A 20,529-nucleotide genomic window follows, 5' to 3' on the forward strand; every position below is an offset into this window, starting at 1 on the left:
TCATTTTGTCATTTTTGTCATTTTTGTCATTTTTTGTCATTTTTGTCATTTTTGTCATTTTTGTCATTTTTGTCATTTTTGTCATTTTTGTCATTTTTGTCATTTTTGTCATTTTTGTCATTTTTGTCATTTTTGTCATTTTTGTCATATTTGTCATTTTTGTCATTTTTGTCATTTTTGTCATTTTTGTCATTTTTGTCAATTTTGTCAATTTTGTCATTTTTGTCATTTTTGTCATTTTTGTCATTTTTGTCATTTTTGTCATTTTTGTCATTTTTGTCATTTTTGTCATTTTTGTCATTTTTGTCATTTTTGTCATTTTTGTCATTTTTGTCATTTTTGTCATTTTTGTCATTTTTGTCATTTTTGTCATTTTTGTCATTTTTGTCATTTTTGTCATTTTTGTCATTTTTGTCATTTTTGTCATTTTTGTCATTTTTGTCATTTTTGTCATTTTTGTCATTTTTGTCATTTTTGTCATTTTTGTCATTTTTGTCATTTTTGTCATTTTTGTCATTTTTGTCATTTTTGTCATTTTTGTCATTTTGTCATTTTTGTCATTTTTGTCATTTTTGTCATTTTTGTCATTTTTGTCATTTTTGTCATTTTTGTCATTTTTGTCATTTTTGTCATTTTTGTCATTTTTGTCATTTTTGTCATTTTTGTCATTTTTGTCATTTTTGTCATTTTTGTCATTTTTGTCATTTTTGTCATTTTGTCATTTTTGTCATTTTTGTCATTTTTGTCATTTTTGTCATTTTTGTCATTTTTGTCATTTTTGTCATTTTTGTCATTTTTGTCATTTTTGTCATTTTTGTCATTTTTGTCATTTTTGTCATTTTTGTCATTTTTGTCATTTTTGTCATTTTTGTCATTTTTGTCATTTTTGTCATTTTTGTCATTTTTGTCATTTTTGTCATTTTTGTCATTTTTGTCATTTTTGTCATTTTTGTCATTTTTGTCATTTTTGTCATTTTTGTCATTTTGTCATTTTTGTCATTTTTGTCATTTTTGTCATTTTTGTCATTTTTGTCATTTTTGTCATTTTTGTCATTTTTGTCATTTTTGTCATTTTTGTCATTTTTGTCATTTTTGTCATTTTTGTCATTTTTGTCATTTTTGTCATTTTTGTCATTTTTGTCATTTTTGTCATTTTTGTCATTTTTGTCATTTTTGTCATTTTGTCATTTTTGTCATTTTTGTCATTTTTGTCATTTTTGTCATTTTTGTCATTTTTGTCATTTTTGTCATTTTTGTCATTTTTGTCATTTTTGTCATTTTTGTCATTTTTGTCATTTTGTCATTTTTGTCATTTTTGTCATTTTTGTCATTTTTGTCATTTTTGTCATTTTTGTCATTTTTGTCATTTTTGTCATTTTTGTCATTTTTGTCATTTTTGTCATTTTTGTCATTTTTGTCATTTTTGTCATTTTTGTCATTTTTGTCATTTTTGTCATTTTTGTCATTTTTGTCATTTTTGTCATTTTTGTCATTTTTTGTCATTTTTGTCATTTTTTGTCATTTTTGTCATTTTTGTCATTTTTGTCATTTTTGTCATTTTTGTCATTTTTGTCATTTTTGTCATTTTTGTCATTTTTGTCATTTTTGTCATTTTTGTCATTTTTGTCATTTTTGTCATTTTTGTCATTTTTGTCATTTTTGTCATTTTTGTCATTTTTGTCATTTTTGTCATTTTTGTCATTTTTGTCATTTTTGTCATTTTTGTCATTTTTGTCATTTTTGTCATTTTTGTCATTTTTGTCATTTTTGTCATTTTTGTCATTTTTGTCATTTTTGTCATTTTTGTCATTTTTGTCATTTTTGTCATTTTTGTCATTTTTGTCATTTTTGTCATTTTGTCATTTTTGTCATTTTTGTCATTTTTGTCATTTTTGTCATTTTTGTCATTTTTGTCATTTTTGTCATTTTTGTCATTTTTGTCATTTTTGTCATTTTTGTCATTTTTGTCATTTTTGTCATTTTTGTCATTTTTGTCATTTTTGTCATTTTTGTCATTTTTGTCATTTTTGTCATTTTTGTCATTTTTGTCATTTTTGTCATTTTTGTCATTTTTGTCATTTTTGTCATTTTTGTCATTTTTGTCATTTTTGTCATTTTTGTCATTTTTGTCATTTTTGTCATTTTTGTCATTTTTGTCATTTTTGTCATTTTTGTCATTTTTGTCATTTTTGTCATTTTTGTCATTTTTGTCATTTTTGTCATTTTTGTCATTTTTGTCATTTTTGTCATTTTTGTCATTTTTGTCATTTTTGTCATTTTTGTCATTTTTGTCATTTTTTGTCATTTTTGTCATTTTTGTCATTTTTGTCATTTTTGTCATTTTTGTCATTTTTGTCATTTTTGTCATTTTTGTCATTTTTGTCATTTTTGTCATTTTTGTCATTTTTGTCATTTTTGTCATTTTTGTCATTTTTGTCATTTTTGTCATTTTTGTCATTTTTGTCATTTTTGTCATTTTTGTCATTTTTGTCATTTTTGTCATTTTTGTCATTTTTGTCATTTTTGTCATTTTTGTCATTTTTGTCATTTTTGTCATTTTTGTCATTTTTGTCATTTTTGTCATTTTTGTCATTTTTGTCATTTTTGTCATTTTTGTCATTTTTGTCATTTTTGTCAATTTTGTCATTTTTGTCATTTTTGTCATTTTTGTCATTTTTGTCATTTTTGTCATTTTTGTCATTTTTGTCATTTTTGTCATTTTTGTCATTTTTGTCATTTTTGTCATTTTTGTCATTTTTGTCATTTTTGTCATTTTTGTCATTTTTGTCATTTTTGTCATTTTTGTCATTTTTGTCATTTTGTCATTTTTGTCATTTTTGTCATTTTTGTCATTTTTGTCATTTTTGTCATTTTTGTCATTTTTGTCATTTTTGTCATTTTTGTCATTTTTGTCATTTTGTCATTTTTGTCATTTTTGTCATTTTTGTCATTTTTGTCATTTTTGTCATTTTTGTCATTTTTGTCATTTTTGTCATTTTTGTCATTTTTGTCATTTTTGTCATTTTTGTCATTTTTGTCATTTTTGTCATTTTTGTCATTTTTGTCATTTTTGTCATTTTTGTCATTTTTGTCATTTTTGTCATTTTTGTCATTTTTGTCATTTTGTCATTTTTGTCATTTTTGTCATTTTTGTCATTTTTGTCATTTTTGTCATTTTTGTCATTTTTGTCATTTTTGTCATTTTTGTCATTTTTGTCATTTTTGTCATTTTTGTCATTTTTGTCATTTTTGTCATTTTTGTCATTTTTGTCATTTTTGTCATTTTTGTCATTTTTGTCATTTTTGTCATTTTTGTCATTTTTGTCATTTTTGTCATTTTTGTCATTTTTGTCATTTTTGTCATTTTTGTCATTTTTGTCATTTTTGTCATTTTTGTCATTTTTGTCATTTTTGTCATTTTTGTCATTTTTGTCATTTTTGTCATTTTTGTCATTTTTGTCATTTTTGTCATTTTTGTCATTTTTGTCATTTTTGTCATTTTTGTCATTTTTGTCATTTTTGTCATTTTTGTCATTTTTGTCATTTTTGTCATTTTTGTCATTTTTGTCATTTTTGTCATTTTTGTCATTTTTGTCATTTTTGTCATTTTTGTCATTTTTGTCATTTTTGTCATGCTTTTTCCTCACATACTTTCCACTTTAAAATTTAATCTTGTTACGTTTTTTTTTTAATGTTTTCATGAATGAAGTCTCATCTTATCTCTCACCATGTTGATCATTAAATTTTGGCCAATGCTGCGTTAGTCGTTTTTTTTTGTTATTTCAATTGAAACCGCTTCATTGTTTGTTAACAACAAATAACGATCAGTGTTTGATTTATTCCTTATCTACGTCAATGAGAAAAGCTGTTTCAGCAGCTTTTTTGATCACATAAAAATTAACTTAAACCAGATTCAATTTGTTCTGTCAAATCGTCGATAGCTTTGCACTCAGATTGTAAATAAGCTCAACTTTAAACTCGTCGCTTGTCGTACATTGGTTTGTTTACTTTCAACAAGCTCAGTCATATTAAGCCGTATGTTTCGTTTATACATATAAATATGAACACAAAAAAAAACTCGAGCGGCAGAAAGCACGGCAGCACCAAACTGGCCGATGATTTGCAGGTATTTTGTTGTAAGCGAACATGCGATATCATCTCAGGAGCTGGGTCATTGTTATGATTTAAATCTGATAACAATGTCACTCGAATTGCCAACTTAATTGATGGAAAACAAACCAGACTCAGCACGTGTGTGAGTCATCGTTCGGAAGTGCGGAAATTCAACTGAGGAAAGTTATCTTTTACTTTGAAACTGCTGTTTAAATTTGGTCAATAAAACGTCTAATGCCGTTTTTATAAGCTTTTTCAGTAAACCTATCCAAATTTACCGATTTGGGTCGGTTATTTTTTGTCAATATATTTGATACCAAAAGGGTTTAGTAAGTAAGTAAAGTAATCGAAAAATATTCAGTCTCCCTTCGTACCACAAATGTTACTTTTATATCAAAACTTGAATTGGGGTATATCAATTTCTTCAACTTACTTAGTCAAGCAAGAAAAAACCCTTATAGAGGTTTTACATTTTCACTTATAATGGTTTCGTGCCGCAAAAATCATGGGATTTAGAGGTCTCTTGCTTATCCCATGTAGAGAAACTTGATAGAGAAATTATTCAAGTTCGACTGTACATACAATTTTCAACAAATACATTTTTCATTTTTCTAGTTATTTATTCCAACAGATAAGCATATCTTCTTTTTGTTTACATTTATCGAACATCTGTGAGTGAAGTACATCAATCAGGAGCAAACGAATTACTCGGCGGCTCCATATTTTAGCTGATAGGAACCCTAACAATGTGCTACCATCTCGTGGCGCAGAGTGGCGAAAGCAGTTTCAGCTCATGTCGCTATGCGCCGCATGGAGCGCTTTAACAGAAAAAAAATTAGGAGCTTCGTATAGGTGTTTGACATCAATATAACCGCACCAGCTCTAAATTTTACTTCAGAAGTCCGTACTTCCGTATTCCGACTTCCGAAAAAGAAAAGTTAAGTACTAAATTGGCGAAAATCTGTATTTTGTTGCCAGTTCACCAGCGACGTTTCAAAAAATTTCATTCAAATAGAAAATATTTTAACACATTTTAGCGAACCTTTTAGGCATCTATGGAATTCACTGAAATCGTGTAATCTATTCTATTAGAGCAAGTTCACTGGTGTTGGGAAAAAGTGGTAGAAATTTGGACACTTGTAGCACATTTTGAAAATTTTACCATGCAACAATGTTTTCAAGATTTGTGGGTGCTGTATTTTTTTATAGCACTGTTTTTATTTCAGCCGTATGTGATAGAAAAAGAGCTATTTTTGCATCACAGCATGACTGAATTTCTCACCGATTTGGCAGCACTGAAAAAGCTGCTGTAATCTTTCAACACTGCTAATAACGTAAACATTCGCATGACTTCTTGTTGGTGTGCAGCTGTGTCGCAGATTGTGAAGTTGATTTTCGTTTTGTGAATATTTTTAAACATGTTCTCCGTTGTGTAAAATGTAAAAATAAAAATAAATTGCTTCTTCACATTTTGCTCCAATGAATTTTCTCTGCATTCTTGATTAATTTCGATGAAAAAATTGAAACTCACAGTCACACAGATTACAATACTTCCCACGAATTTGAAATGGTAAAAATGGTTAAGCGGGCCTCAGACTACACAACATTTGTACAAATGCGATGAAATTCGATGAAATTTCGTCGCTGTAAACACGATTTGCATAGTGTATGGCACTGCTTGAATGAGCGCTCAAACGGCTGGAGTAAAATCGGTCGGGATCGAAATATTTTGTACAAACCATGCTGTTGCTGTTTTCGCCAGCAATCGTTTGTGTTCGCGTGAAATATGTTTGTATCGTGTGTGGACGAGCTTAGAATCAAACAATCGTCGTGGAATCATCGAAATTGTGTAGGCCATTTGTGTAGTCTATGGCCCGCTTCATGCTCGATTGGAACGACTTTTGACAGTTCGATTGGAAATCCGCGATGACAGTTTGCCGCACTTTTATTTTAAGCGGGCCACAGACTACACCACATTTGTACAAATGCGATGAAATCCGATGAAATTCTGTCGCTGTGAATACGATTTGCATCGTGTATGCCACTGTTTGAATGACCGCACAAACCGTTTGAGTGAAATCGGTCGGGATCGAATTTTTTTGTACAAGCAACCCTCTGTGGCATGGTGTATGGTGTTGCTTGTACAAAACTCAGGTCATTTATTCAGCCCCAGCCGGGGTGGAGAGTGTTTTTGTTGTTGCTGTTGATGTTTCCGCCAGCAATCGTTTGTGCTCGCGTGGAATGTGTTTGTATCGTGTGTGGGCGAGTGTAGCTTCAAACAATCGTCGTGGAGTCATCGAATTTGCTCAAGCCATTTGTGTAGTCTATGGCCCGCATAGGGCTTTAAGCGGGCCACAGACTACACAACATTTGTACAAATGCGATGAAATTTTATCGCTGTGAACACGATTTGCATAGTGTATGGCACTGCTTGAATGAGCGCTCAAACGGTTGGAGTAAAATCGGTCGGGATCGAAATATTTTGTACAAACCATCCTCCCAGCCGGGGTGGAGATGTTTTTTTTTTGTTGCTGTTGCTGTTTTCACCAGCAACCGTTTGTATTCGCGTGAAATATGTTTGTATCGTGTGTGGACGAGCTTAGAATCAAACAATCGTCGTGTAATCATCGAATTTGTACAGGCCATTTGTGTAGTCTATGGCCCGCTTTAGTCTCATCCCCCCTGCGTTGATTGGAAACAAGAATCAACGCCAGAATAAAGAAGAAGAAGTCTATTAATTAATTTGGACATATAAACGAATTATTTAAAAAAATAATTTGAACAAACAAATTCCATCATTAGAGATAATTCCACGAATTTTTCGGAACAGGTCTGTGACAGCGTACTGAAGTATTTTTGTTGATAAACTTGTTTTTATTTTATTCTTAAATTTGGTGAAGGATTTGAGTAGTTCCCTAGCATTTCACAAATAAGATTCAACCTGAAGCTAATTACCTAATTTGCCAAAAACAAAACACATCTATTCTGCAAATACTTTTTAATAGTAGCTTGATGAACGAACTGAACGAACCTCAAAATCAGACATAGGTAAGTCAAAATGTATCTAACCACGTGAAAACAGTCGAGTTCTGATTAATTTCTTCTAAATAGTTTCCATATTGATAGTTGGGAAGAATGACCGTGTTGTTAAATTCCCGGAAAAAAAAACCATATTGATCAAAGCAAGCAAGCGTGCATAACTGAAATGGATACTTAGTTTTCCTATTCACCGCTAGAGGCGCTCAAGTAGGTCATGAAGCTTTCGCAAACAGCAATCCAAGTTTCGAGAGAGCGCACATTTTTAGTACAAATTAGTACAAAGACTGTGATAAAGCCGTTGAAACGAATTTGCTTTTGAAATTTATGTAAATAAATATTAAAATGTGACTTTCAAGCTAATCATCACTTGAAAAGACTACGTCAAGCCTTTAATTTACAATCAGATGAATACTAAAAGAAGGTTCGTGAGATACAAGGATTTTTCTAGGTAAGTGTGAAAATGCAAAAATTTGAAATATGTAGGTACCTATATTTATTAATTGGTATTCGAATAAATTGAAATCAAGGCCAAAGGTTATAAATTTATCATAAAGGTAAAACGATATTTAATAATAATAAAAAAAAAAGTTTCAACGATTTTTAATAATAATTTAGCATTCCTAAATCTGTTCGAAACTTGAACAAAGGAAAGTATTTTTCTTAAGACTAAAAAGCAGACCTACCTAGCATAGGCTGATGAAGATGTTCAGTACCTAATACGAACCTTGGTTTTATCGTGTACCGAGTATTTATGCAATGATGTATTTTTCTGGCATTCCTCATGAAACGGATTTACTTCTAACAGATTTTCTAGCTAAGTTTTGGTCACTGGATCTGTGTCACGTATCACAGATTTCTTATCCTAAATGTTACGTTATTCTCTACGTTTGTGAATCACATGTCAAACAGATCAGTCCTACTTTTAAATTAAGGCTTTGAATACAGTTTTCGAGAGACGCTAGCTTAAAGTTCCATGTTGTCCAATATCCAGCTTAGGTGATATCCCACCAAAACACCGGAAGCCGGTCGGGTGTCATTCTTTGTGCAGGTTCCTGAGCCACCGGAGATAACTCCGAACACCACATACCGCAGGTGGTCATCGACCGGGACTGGCGCTTGGTAAGGGCCTCCGGAATCACCTGGACAGTGGTTTTCTCCGTCCCAACCTCGGGAACAGAATGTCGATTCACCCTGGCAGAGGTAAGTGCGATCTACGTTTCTCAAATTGGCCTCTAGCAGCACCGGAGAGGTCGCTGAATGTTCGGTGAACCCCCAGCCGGTTACTGTCAGCTTTTTTGGCTTCAGGGTCTGCAGGTCTTCCGTCAAGGGCAAGCAGATTGGATAGATTTGCTCCATGGAGATGTCCGCGCTGCCTTCCAAAAGTACCAAACCGATGTCGTAGTCTGCAGTTTTTTTGTTGAAGTTTTCATGTGGAATCTGCTTAGCGATTTTGTACTCTTTGTAGGGCTTCAGACAGCGTCCCTCGTTGTCACAATCCGGATTGCTGTTTAAGTTGTACTCTCCTAGTCGCACCCGGTGAGGGCCGTCTGATCCCTTCAAGCAGTGGGCAGCGGTCAAAACGTACTTCCGATGAATCAACGAGCCGGCACAAAGTGGTTTCAGCTTGTTTGAGCGCAAATACAGAAGGTTAGCCATCCACGGGTAGTGACCCAATCCGGCTTCTCGGCCGCCCAGAATCTTATCCTTCAACCGGTACCGACCACAAGCGGCCAGTCCCAGCTTCTTTGCCGCTGGGTGACGAATGAGATTCGCCGAGGCACCGCTATCGCCACTATCAAACTGTGCACAGCAAACCGAATGGCCATTGGTGCTATCGGACGTGCAGCGGCTTTTCTTGACGAATACCTCGATCTGTTTGTTTTTGTAAACTGCGCCGCTGGAAATCATCTTGTAGATCCGGTAGCACTGTCGAGCAGGGACACAGACGCCCGATTTCCCGGCCGGATCCCTGCAGCTGCGGAATTCTGTAACAGAAAAAAACACAATATTATTCATAGGAGATGTCGGAAAGCAGAATAAGCATTTTTTATAAGGAAACCTGGCTTATACCCTTATACGTACTTCAAACTCGAAACAAGAAACAAACTGTAGTAAAATAAATTTCTATGGCAACGTTTTATATTTTTATATTTGGCAACACTAGACAAAACAAACAGAACAAAGTCAGTCATTGATCTATTAACGCGCCAGCACTAAATTTTGTCTCGGAAGTCCGGACTTCCGACAAAGGAAAATGAAATACTAGACTGTCGGAAGTCTGTGTTGTGTTGCCAGGTCACCAGCGATGTTTCTAAAAATTTTATTAAAATTCACAATATTCTTGTGAGCGACAGCCGTGTCTGAGTGAATCTCTGAATTGAAATTCATAAGAATCGTTAAATCACAAAAATGGCGTGGTTTGTAGAGTAAGCACAAGAAGCGCAGATTTTCAAGGCTGCTGCAACGATTGTTTGTTTATGATTCGGTCAACGGTGGAAAGATGGATTGGCTTAGGGAGCGCAGATTTTTAAGGCTGCTGCTACGGTTGTTTGTTTATGTTTTAGTCAAGTTTTCGGATTGTTCCGGCTTTGGAATTTAGCTATTCCTAAATCAGTTAGAAACTTGAAAAAGGAAACAAAGACAGAGCGGCAGAAAAAGCACAGATTGGGAAGGCTATTGCTAGTAAAATTTTCAGGTTGTTCTGGCTCTGGTAAACATAAACAGAGCGACAGGAAAAGCGCAGATTGGAATGGCTGCGGTAAATAATGTTTTCGAATTGTTCCGGCTTTGGTAAACGAAGACAGAACGGCTGGAAAAGCGCAGGTTGGAATGGTTGCTGCTAAAAATGTTTTCAAATTGTTTAATCTTTTGTAAATCAAGACAGAATGGCAGAAAAAGTACAGATCTGAAAGGATTTTGTTAAAAATGGGATATAGAATTAAGATAAAGAATACTTGGGAAAATAAACAACAGTTTTAGCTAAGAAAATGGAATCTAAAACTTGATGAAGTTTATTTGGAAAATTTGGAAAATTTTAATTTTGTTTTGGAGAAAAACAAAAATTAATAAATTTTACAAAGTTTTTCTTGAGGATAGAGGTGAGAGTGAATATAAATAAATATAAATGAAAATAAATAAAGTTTTTGTATAAGCAAAAACAAATTTGAATTCGGCAACACTAAAGAAAATTGAAATAAAATAAATTTCTATGGCAACGTTTTATATTTGGCAACACACACAAAAAAAAAAAATAAAATCAGTCATTGATTTATTCTTGTGAGCCACAGGCGGCCTAAGTTCATTTCTGAATTGAGATTCATTAGAATTCATTAGAAGTTTACTTGTTTGATTCCTTAAAAAAGGTAACTATTTGAAGCGTACAGCTGAACGACATGACAAATAGTAATTTGACAAATTTTTCAATAGTGAGACACATTTCTACTCCGCAGAGTGAATATTTAAAGAGTGAGAAAGTCTGATTACTGCTCATCCATAACCACATTAGCTATACATAACATTCTATTCTGATAACAATATAACATTCGCACCATTCACATGCGATAATCAAAATTCAAACTAATTCTACAATGCATTCAGGAGAGATTGCCGGGAAAATATCAAGTCCCATTTATTCCCGTCCAGAGTGATTAACACAATTTGTATCCATATCAGCAGACAGAAGCGGTCGATTGAAGAAAGCGTGTCCCAATCTGTGTAATAGAGCATACATGCGCTAATTGATTATGGCGCATTAAACGCCACTTGCCACGCGATCTCATTCGTTCGATTAAGATGATTAGGGGGATTCCCTTAATGCTAAAAGCGTCTAAACATGATGAAAAATAGCAAAAAACTGTCAAAAACTCACCAAAAATGACAATAGTGATAGCTATGGCAAAAATTGTTTATTATTGAAGTAACAAGTAAAAAGAAGAGATGGAGGAAAAAAGTATTTGATTTCGGCAATACAGGATGGACTCAACTCTCCATTCACCCTATTTTTTTTTTTTTGGAAACAGATAACCAAAAAAAATCATCTTAAAAAACTTTTTTTTACTATTTCCGAATGTCAAAACAAGTTTTAAATTCTTTTCGAAAGATATCTTAAGAAAAATTTGATGTCCCAGTTTGTCAAATTTACAGCTGATTTACAACATTTTTAACATATGATGGTCCAGTGTTCCTAAAATCCCTCATTTTCAGTGAATGTTCCTGATTGCACTTCGCAACTGAACGTACAGCGATCGGGTTTTGTTATTGATTGCTACTGGACCTATCCGATCATCGTTCGTTCTATTCATCGTTAAAATACAGATCACCTCGAACGATGCTTGCTGTCAAAACAGTGCAGCACCATCATCAAATTGGAATCTCACCAATGAGCGATGCATACGGCGAACCATGTTGGTCTAGGATCAGGAGTGAATGGTTCAGGCAGTGAGTGAGTGATACATGCAACCGATCATTAGCAAATGTTGTTTGATTTTAAACGTAGGCAATTAATAAATTTATTTGATTTTACAGCATTTTTTACACCAGTAAGAATAAAATCGAATTGTAGTTGTGTTTGTGAGGGAAAGATGTTCACTTCCGCCGTGTTTTCAAATTCAAGGAAACCAAGCGGATACTGAGTGAGTGACATTCAGAATGGATCAGTTTGTATCTCACTCATCTCCGATATGCGATAGTTGCAAAGCCATATGACTCTGAAAGATGCGACTCGGTTGGCATTGCTGAGTGAAGTGCTGATCGAGATTGCATGCCAGTCGGGCGAAGCAGTTGCGAGAGGCGCTTTCCTATTATACAGTCAGAATGTTTCAAATAAGAATCGTACCTGAGTGTTTATTTTGATTGATTTTCGGAACATTGTGATGGTCCTCTAAGTGGTGGAGAAAACAGCAGCAACTTCTGCGCTGATCGACTACGCTGAAGAACCGATTTTTCTCCATCAGCAAGCGACACGATCCCGACATTACTGGCATTTGAAAGAGCTCGAATTGATCGCCTAAAAGGCACCTAAAAGGGCTGATAGAAGACAACTTGTGGGCACGCAATTTCTTCGAGCGTGAGAGAAAGCCGGCATCAAGATAACGCTCCCCGCCGGAAAACCGAGCCAGCACGCGATCACTGTGTGACCTGTTTGCCAAGCTATTAGCGAAGACAGAGAAAGGGGGTCAAGCGACTCTTTTTTTACGGAAGGACTTATTCCGGTCTTACGATCATTGGCCAAAAGTTTTCCGCCTTTTGCGGCAGGTTTGCAGCCTGTTCCGGAAAGTTTACATTTGTTTTTTTTTTTTTAAGATACGGTATTGAGCTATTTTTCGCAATTTTTTTTTAAACTTACCCACTTTCCCATAAAATAAAGCAAGCGTGTAAAAAAAAGCTATGACCCGCTATCAAAAGCTGGTCGAGAAAAACGCCGAGCGAGGGAGATAGTTGGCGTCAGTTCATTGTTGGGAGGAAGACCATCGAAAGTGGAGCGAAAAAAGAACCTGGCCGCCACCACGACCGCCATTAAGACGGTGAAGCACGAATCAACCGGAATCAGCCCGCACTTCGCCAACTTCGGCAGGGAACTTCTGCGGCACACGGACCTCTACACTCTGCAGGAAAAAACGTGTCAGACGATCCGAAGGTCGCGCAGGAGATGCGGTTGTCCAGAGGAAGAAGAGGAACCGCTACGATCGACAAGAGCGCGTGGTTTCGATTCAACGGGGCGACCTGGTATTTGACCGCTTCTTAGTTTCTTCGTCGGAGGAGGACACGATCGAGAGGGATTGCCTGTGTGGCGCGGCAGAGGTCCATCCAAACCGTGTCGCACTACACCGGAATCGAAGCGACAGTGAGCAAGGGTGGGTGGCGAAGCAGCAAGAGTCATCAGCAGCAAATTTGCACTAATGGGCCACAATTGCCAAAGTGAGACGAGTGTCGTGAGTCGCTTTATCTTCAAATAATTTATGGGGGGGGGGGGGGGGGGAACAATAAAGGGTACAGCGTTGCAACCTTTGATTTGCACAAAATCACCAGTTTAAGGGCACCGAAAGCCACGATTTTTTTTTTTCTATTACAAAAGTCCGGTTTGAGCCTCTTGTTACGGCATCATGTGCTGAAGGCCACGTTTTGTGGAAGTTCTTCGAATCCGTCGTTTCTTCGGAACGCTTCCTAAGCGACACACTGGCCAGAAGAACTTTATTCGGAAAGAACCGATTTCACCGCGTCTTCGGTGGTCAGCGGAAAAGGAATGTGCACTACTGGTTTCCCGCGGAAGTTTTTTTCGGAAGTGCGCTCGGCATTCGTTTGGCGTTAATGACCATTCATCCACAAGGAATAAACGTGGTAAAGCTCGGCATCAATTATCGGGGTTATTTGGCACGAGATTGTCGGAGTTATTTGGCACGAGATTTTCGGAGTTGCATAGGGATTCTGCGAAAATAAGGAACAGGAAAAGGGAGGCAAGTCGTGCGTCTGTCGCTGTGAGCGTTGGCTGGAAGTGCACCCACAGGACGTCTTGCTCAGTCTTCATCGACAGCAGAAAGTCAGAACGAATTCGACAACAGCTCAACGAAAACACCCAGAAAAGTGCAACGTATTGGTCGACCGATCGCAGCAAGTGTGTAGCGGGTTGTGCAGATCCTGCTGTGCGCGTCGAGCGTCCGCTGGGCAAGGTGCATTCATACATCTTCAGAGCGACCGCCCAAACAGAATTTCCGATCAGGTCGGAATCGGAACACGCGGGAATCAGTTCAACGGTTCTAGGCGGAGAAAACAGGAACATGAAATTCACATCGCCACTGCCGATCTGCAACACAGCATGTGAGTCGCTTGAAATTATTGTTTTTAATGGGGGGAAATAGTAAAATGGGTCATCCAATATTATGCAACGACAGTTGATGTTGCTTTATCTTACGTTTGCGAATCTTCATTAGTTTTGGCGGCATCGCCCCCTGTTTAGCTTCTTAACAAAAAGAAGGAAGGTAGGCCAAGTCTGACTTGGAAAAAGATGCTAGAAGCAGACTTCCATAGGCTGGAATTTGAGACAGAGCAGGTGTGGAACAATATTGTTAGTGACAGGGACAAGGTGAAAAAGAAAGCAGAAGAAATATACAGAAACATAGAAAGTGAAATCTCAGATGGGGAATCCTCCAGTGATGAAATTAAACATTGGAAACTCAAAAAAATTTAATAATGAATGAGGAATGAATGAATATGCCATCGTTTTATTTATCTATTAGTTTTGTTCTTTCCTACTTTTTAGTACTCTTCATTATTTCTTTTTACATCCTTTATATCCGTTATATATAATTATATATATCCACATTTAATAATTATTCAATTTTTATTTCAGGAAGCACAGGTTTGCTATAACTACTATATTGTCTATATATTCATATTTGGAGGGGGTGGGGAAGGGCCATCCGGACACCTGATCGAAACTATGTGGAGGGTAGAGTGCACTGGGCAGTTACCCTCGTTAACATGTCGCAGAGAAAGGGAGGGTTCGTCTTCACATCCTATGGAACATTTCATATAACAATGGCTTGATTTTCAATTGATTGTCAATAAATTGTACTTTCGGTGGAGACCCACTATCCTTACCCCACAGAATAGTACAGGTTACTCTACTTGTACATTCATTCCCTTGAAACAGTCCACTCAAAGGCATTTTTAGGCAATGAGTTGGAAATCGTGATCGAATTGTTATGTGCGAATAGTTCGCTGCAAACGGGCTGTGCCACGCTACATAGGATGTTAGCTTACATCATACATCATACATCGCCCCCTGTTTAGCTTCCGTAATAACGTCCTACAAAATCTTTGCTCGTATAGTTTCCACCGTCATGTTGAATACTGACGCCTCGGGATCCATCACCATTGGTTCAAACTGCTTCGTAAGTCCAATCAGAAGAATGTTCGACATTCACCAGTCGTTGACTTCGAACCCCATCTCAGCTAGCTTGTGCCTCGTGGACATCAACAATTTGACGTACGCCTCGACCGATTCACAATCCACTAGCCGAATCCCGGTCATCTGCCGAAGGAGACCAGATTCCCGAAGATATCTGCTTTCCTGAAAAGCTACTTTCAGACCATTCCACGCTCCCTTAACTGTCTTAACTGTTGTCAGAACCGCTTCCGAAAATTTCTGGGATGGTTTTTCCGCCGTAATCGCCGCTCATGTTTCTTGACGGATGAGCACCATTTTCACCATTTTCATCGCAAATGACCAAGGCCACGCAATCGCTCCAACATTATAGGGAAATTCAATCACACGCAATCGTTCCGCTTCTCGCTCGACTACTCCCTGAGGAATACGTTTGCTGGCCGTTCCCACTTAACATCGGCGTCCTCGAAAGTGCCCCGCTTCGCGCTTGTTGGCCATTGGATCCGCCTCGTCCAGTCATCCTCTTGCCGAAAACCGAAAATTTCCTCCACGTGTGAAAAATTTTCAAACTTGTTATCCCGTTGCTATGACATCCGCATCTTATGGAAAATGTACTTGTAGAGAAGTGAAAACACGAGTGGTTTAAAAAGATACTTAACATCGGACTACTGTGATCTTATAGTGTACTCTTGCCTGTCGAAGTTCACCAATCTTCTGCACTCAAATTTGGTTCCTGCTTCACTCCCACTCGATCTAGCTTTCAAACCCCGTTCATTCCAAGGTGTGTATATATTCAGGAGGTGTTACCGAATATCGAATTCCCGATTTAGCAATTTTGGCTATGTAGGCTATGCAACTATGCTGAACTCATGAAGTTTGTTTACCAACAAACCACCGAAAAGCTGAGCATAAAATAAACAAACTCATTGAGAGCCCCGCTCACTCCTCGCCTACTTACTGTGAAAGTCGGAGAACCTAGTGTATCAAAAGACCTTGGTTCATTCCAATGCTGCCAGCCAACCTGTTTTCCCACCCTACGGATCTATTTTTGTATTCTCCGATTACTACGATCAACAGATTTTTTTTTGTGACGTCACTGTTGCCAAGCTGTTGAAAATTTACATTCGTATGACAGAAATTTCGAAAAAACACGTAATTTTGAACTGTATTCCAATTTTATTCGGATTGTGTTGTAAGGCCAGCTTTATAATTCAGTTGACTTCATCGAGTTGAATTTGCTGCTAGATTCTACGTTTCAACGCTCATCGTACCCCGATTAGTTAAGCACCATTAACTGCGCCAGGGCCCCTATAGTGATTGATTTTCAGCTTTCGGCAAAAAAAATGCATTTTTAAAAGTTTTTATCAACTTTTTCAAGTTTAAGCCAGTTAGGAAAAAGACTTTTTTAGTATCTGAACACACATATTATAACTGTTTTCTATGGTTAAATAAGCGTCTTTTTAAGGGTGGCCATCATGTCCTTATCTTCCCTAGTTGCTTATCGCTTTTGGAAGATAAGTATTACTATCAGCAAACGTTTCTGTTCTGTAATGTAGTGTAATCCTTAGACTCGAGAGTGTTCTAGATGTAATTCAATGCATTTGAAGATAAGACCTGTTGGATTGAACTTCACACTACATTACAGAAACAACGTTCATCGCGTGGAAATGCCCATCGAAAATTCCACCGGTTATGTTCAAGCACTCAAGTGTAAGGCCGATGACATAGTAAATACGATGCGATGCGTTGCGGCGAATGCGATTCAACGCGATGAACCACATTTGATGGAAATGTATGTGAATCGCTTAAACCTGACATACTCAACGCGGCGAAGCAGATGTCAATTTGTTCCGCCGCTCGAGTTCGCATAGGCTGCGTTCGTAAATTTTCCGCCAATTCGCATCGAATCGCACTCACTATGTCATCGGCCTAAGGCTCAAGCACTATTGATTCATCGGCGCAACAATTTTCAAATCCTTTTTTTGTCACTCGGAGTTGGAACATCGCGAGGGGGAGGGGAAAATAAAAAATAATTCGAAAAACAAATAAATTGGAATACAATGCACGGAAGCTTGTATGCAACAAAATTGCATACTATATCATTGCACAAAACCTATAAATCAAGTTTTTTATCCAAAAATTCAACAATTGGTCTTGTAATCTTTTTTCTCGAAATTTACATAAAATACTTCAAACATTATGTATTCCCCCCTTTCTGGTTTTTGGAAATTTCGGTGGGGGAGGGGGGGAGGTGGTGTGACAAAAGAAGAAATTTATATTTGTTCCAGCCTAATTCGCATAACTTCCAATGTCAGTTGTTCCACAAAAATAAAAAATTAAACAATTTGCATTCCTATCACCGTTTTAAAAAGCGTGTAATTCCTGAACACTGTAGGAAACGCCGCGGCGCCTCGAAGTCTGGCGATTCATTCGTTAATTGGTTGGCGCCAATCTCCACGCGATCGAAATTGAACTCTAGCTCCAGCCGAGGGAATCCCCGATTTTCTGTTTAACAAGCCAATCGTTAATGCAAATGAGCCAAATAGGCAAACGCACGCTCCCCTGCAGGAAGAGGCGTGGACAGGAAAGTTTATTTAATGATTCACTGATGAACCAATTCATCGAGGGTGTTTCCCCGCCAAAACTTACCATTTTCGACGGCTCGGAAGCTGCGTTTGGAAACTTTCGATGTAGGACGGTCCCGCGGTTTGACCTTATTGGCCAGGACCTTTTCCGGACAGCAATAGTACGAATGGGTCTCGTTCCGATAGCATAGTGCCCGTTCCATCTCGGCCCTCAAATTGGCACTTTGTCGGAGACTTATCAAACCATCGGCAATAGTTGGACACTTTTCGGGGGCTACACAACGTCCTTGTCCATCGTAGCCGGCCCTCGTCTGACAAGTTTTGTCAACCGGTAGATCGGCAATGTTGCAACAAACCCTGGGCTCTTCCTCGTCAACCGAATGGCATGCTCGTTTATAAATTTGATTCGCCAATGTCCGGTTCGGCTTAATCAAAAGCTTCCGGATGGCCGAATCAATCGGGGGACAATATCGAACCGGAACGCAAACGTCGTCCGAGTTTGGACACTGCTTGGAGAGGGCTACGCCAAAAAAGGAAAGCTCTTGTTAGTAACAATCAATCCAAAACATTTAACCAATTAAATCTCCCTTACCAGAAGCCAACAATCCGGAGACTACTAAAACAGTCACATATAGCATCTTGAAGTTTATCTTTATTAAACACTATCACTCAATTGTTGCATTCGTTTGCACAGTTCTTAAAATAAGAAGTATATCAACACTTTGAGACGACTCAAGGGAAACGACCGATTCCGTTCAGTTTTGCCATGCGACTGTGGTGCGGAAAACAGTCACGTTTCGTGATAAGTTCAAATATATCGCGGCGGTTACGAAATGAATCCGGATGACCGTGCGCGAAAGCTCTCTCTCCGTTTGTTTTTGCTCTCAATATTCCTTTCCGAAGTTGGAGGCGCGGTTTTCCCTAAGAGTTCATTCGGAAGAGCGCGATCGATTACAATTAACAATGATGAAAAAAAATATCAAAATAAGAAATCTAGAATTAGAAAAATTACCTTTTTACGAAAGAGTCTTGCAGATTTTGTAAATAATTTTGTCATTTCTGATGATGTCATTGATGTCATTCTTCATTTTTATCATTGTTGTCATTTTTGTCATTTTTGTCATTTTTGTCATTTTTGTCATTTTTGTCATTTTTGTCATTTTTGTCATTTTTGTCATTTTTGTCATTCTGTCATTTTTGTCATTTTTGTCATTTATGTCATTTTTGTCATTTTTGTCATTTTTGTCATTTTTGTCATTTTTGTCATTTTTGTCATTTTTGTCATTTTTGTCATTTTTGTCATTTTTGTCATTTTTGTCATTTTTGTCATTTTCGTCATTTTTGTCATTTTTGTCATTTTTGTCATTTTTGTCATTTTTGTCATTTTTGTCATTTTTGTCATTTTTGTCATTTTTGTCATTTTTGTCATTTTTGTCATTTTTGTCATTTCTGTCATTTGTGTCATTTTGGTCAGTTTTGTCAGTTTTGTCATTTTTGTCATTTGTGTCATTTTGGTCAGTTTTGTCATTTTTGTCATTTTTGTCATTTTTGTCATTTTTGTCATTTTTGTCATTTTTGTCATTTTTGTCATTTTTGTCATTTTTGTCATTTTTGTCATTTTTGTCATTTTTGTCATTTTGGTCAGTTTTGTCATTTTTGTCATTTTTGTCATTTTTGTCATTTTTGTCATTTTTGTCATTTTTGTCATTTTTGTCATTTTTGTCATTTTTGTCATTTTTGTCATTTTTGTCATTTTTGTCATTTTTGTCATTTTTGTCATTTTTGTCATTTTTGTCATTTTTGTCATTTTTGTCATTTTTGTCATTTTTGTCATTTTTGTCATTTTTGTCATTTTTGTCATTTTTGTCATTTTTGTCATTTTTGTCATTTTTGTCATTTTTGTCATTTTTGTCATTTTTGTCATTTTTGTCATTTTTGTCATTTTTGTCATTTTTGTCATTTTTGTCATTTTTGTCATTTTTGTCATTTTTGTCATTTTTGTCATTTTTGTCATTTTTTGTCATTTTTGTCATTTTTGTCATTTTTGTCATTTTTGTCATTTTTGTCATTTCTGTCATTTGTGTCATTTTGGTCAGTTTTGTCATTTTTGTCATTTGTGTCATTTTGGTCAGTTTTGTCATTTTTGTCATTTTTGTCATTTTTGTCATTTTTGTCATTTTTGTCATTTTTGTCATTTTTGTCATTTTTGTCATTTTTGTCATTTTTGTCATTTTTGTCATTTTTGTCATTTTTGTCATTTTTGTCATTTTTGTCATTTTTGTCATTTTTGTCATTTTGGTCAGTTTTGTCATTTTTGTCATTTTTGTCATTTTTGTCATTTTTGTCATTTTTGTCATTTTTGTCATTTTTGTCATTTTTGTCATTTTTGTCATTTTTGTCATTTTTGTCATTTTTGTCATTTTTGTCATTTTTGTCATTTTTGTCATTTCTGTCATTTGTGTCATTTTGGTCAGTTTTGTCATTTTTGTCATTTGTGTCATTTTGGTCAGTTTTGTCATTTTTGTCATTTTGTCATTTTTTGTCATTTTGTCATTTTTGTCATTTTTGTCATTTTTGTCATTTTTGTCATTTTTGTCGATTTTTGTCATTTTTGTCATTTTTGTCATTTTTGTCATTTTTGTCATTTTTGTCATTTTTTGTCATTTTTGTCATTTTTGTCATTTTTGTCATTTTGGTCATTTTGTCATTTTTGTCATTTTTGTCATTTTGTCATTTTTGTCATTTTTGTCATTTTTGTCATTTTTGTCATTTTTGTCATTTTTGTCATTTTTGTCATTTCTGTCATTTGTGTCATTTTGGTCAGTTTTGTCATTTTTGTCATTTGTGTCATTTTGGTCAGTTTTGTCATTTTTGTCATTTTTGTCATTTTTGTCATTTTTGTCATTTTTG

At 35.9% G+C, this 20,529-nt stretch overlaps 1 protein-coding gene across 1 annotated transcript in view; it reads right to left on the minus strand.

Annotated features, from left to right (window-relative positions):
* LOC129738228 (uncharacterized) overlaps nucleotides 1–18,525 on the minus strand; it is a 53,558-nt gene extending 35,033 nt beyond the window's left edge. The window contains exons 1-2 of the mRNA XM_055729418.1: nucleotides 18,212–18,525; nucleotides 17,684–18,139 (exon numbers count right to left, since the gene is read on the minus strand). Coding sequence (XP_055585393.1) covers nucleotides 17,684–18,139; nucleotides 18,212–18,257 — 502 coding nt within the window. The 5' untranslated portion in view covers nucleotides 18,258–18,525. The remainder of the gene's footprint in view (nucleotides 1–17,683; nucleotides 18,140–18,211) is intronic.
* Between the last annotated feature and the right edge of the window lie 2,004 nt (nucleotides 18,526–20,529).

This window comes from Uranotaenia lowii, chromosome 1 (genome assembly GCF_029784155.1).
Source record: "Uranotaenia lowii strain MFRU-FL chromosome 1, ASM2978415v1, whole genome shotgun sequence".
Lineage (NCBI taxonomy): Eukaryota > Metazoa > Arthropoda > Insecta > Diptera > Culicidae > Uranotaenia > Uranotaenia lowii.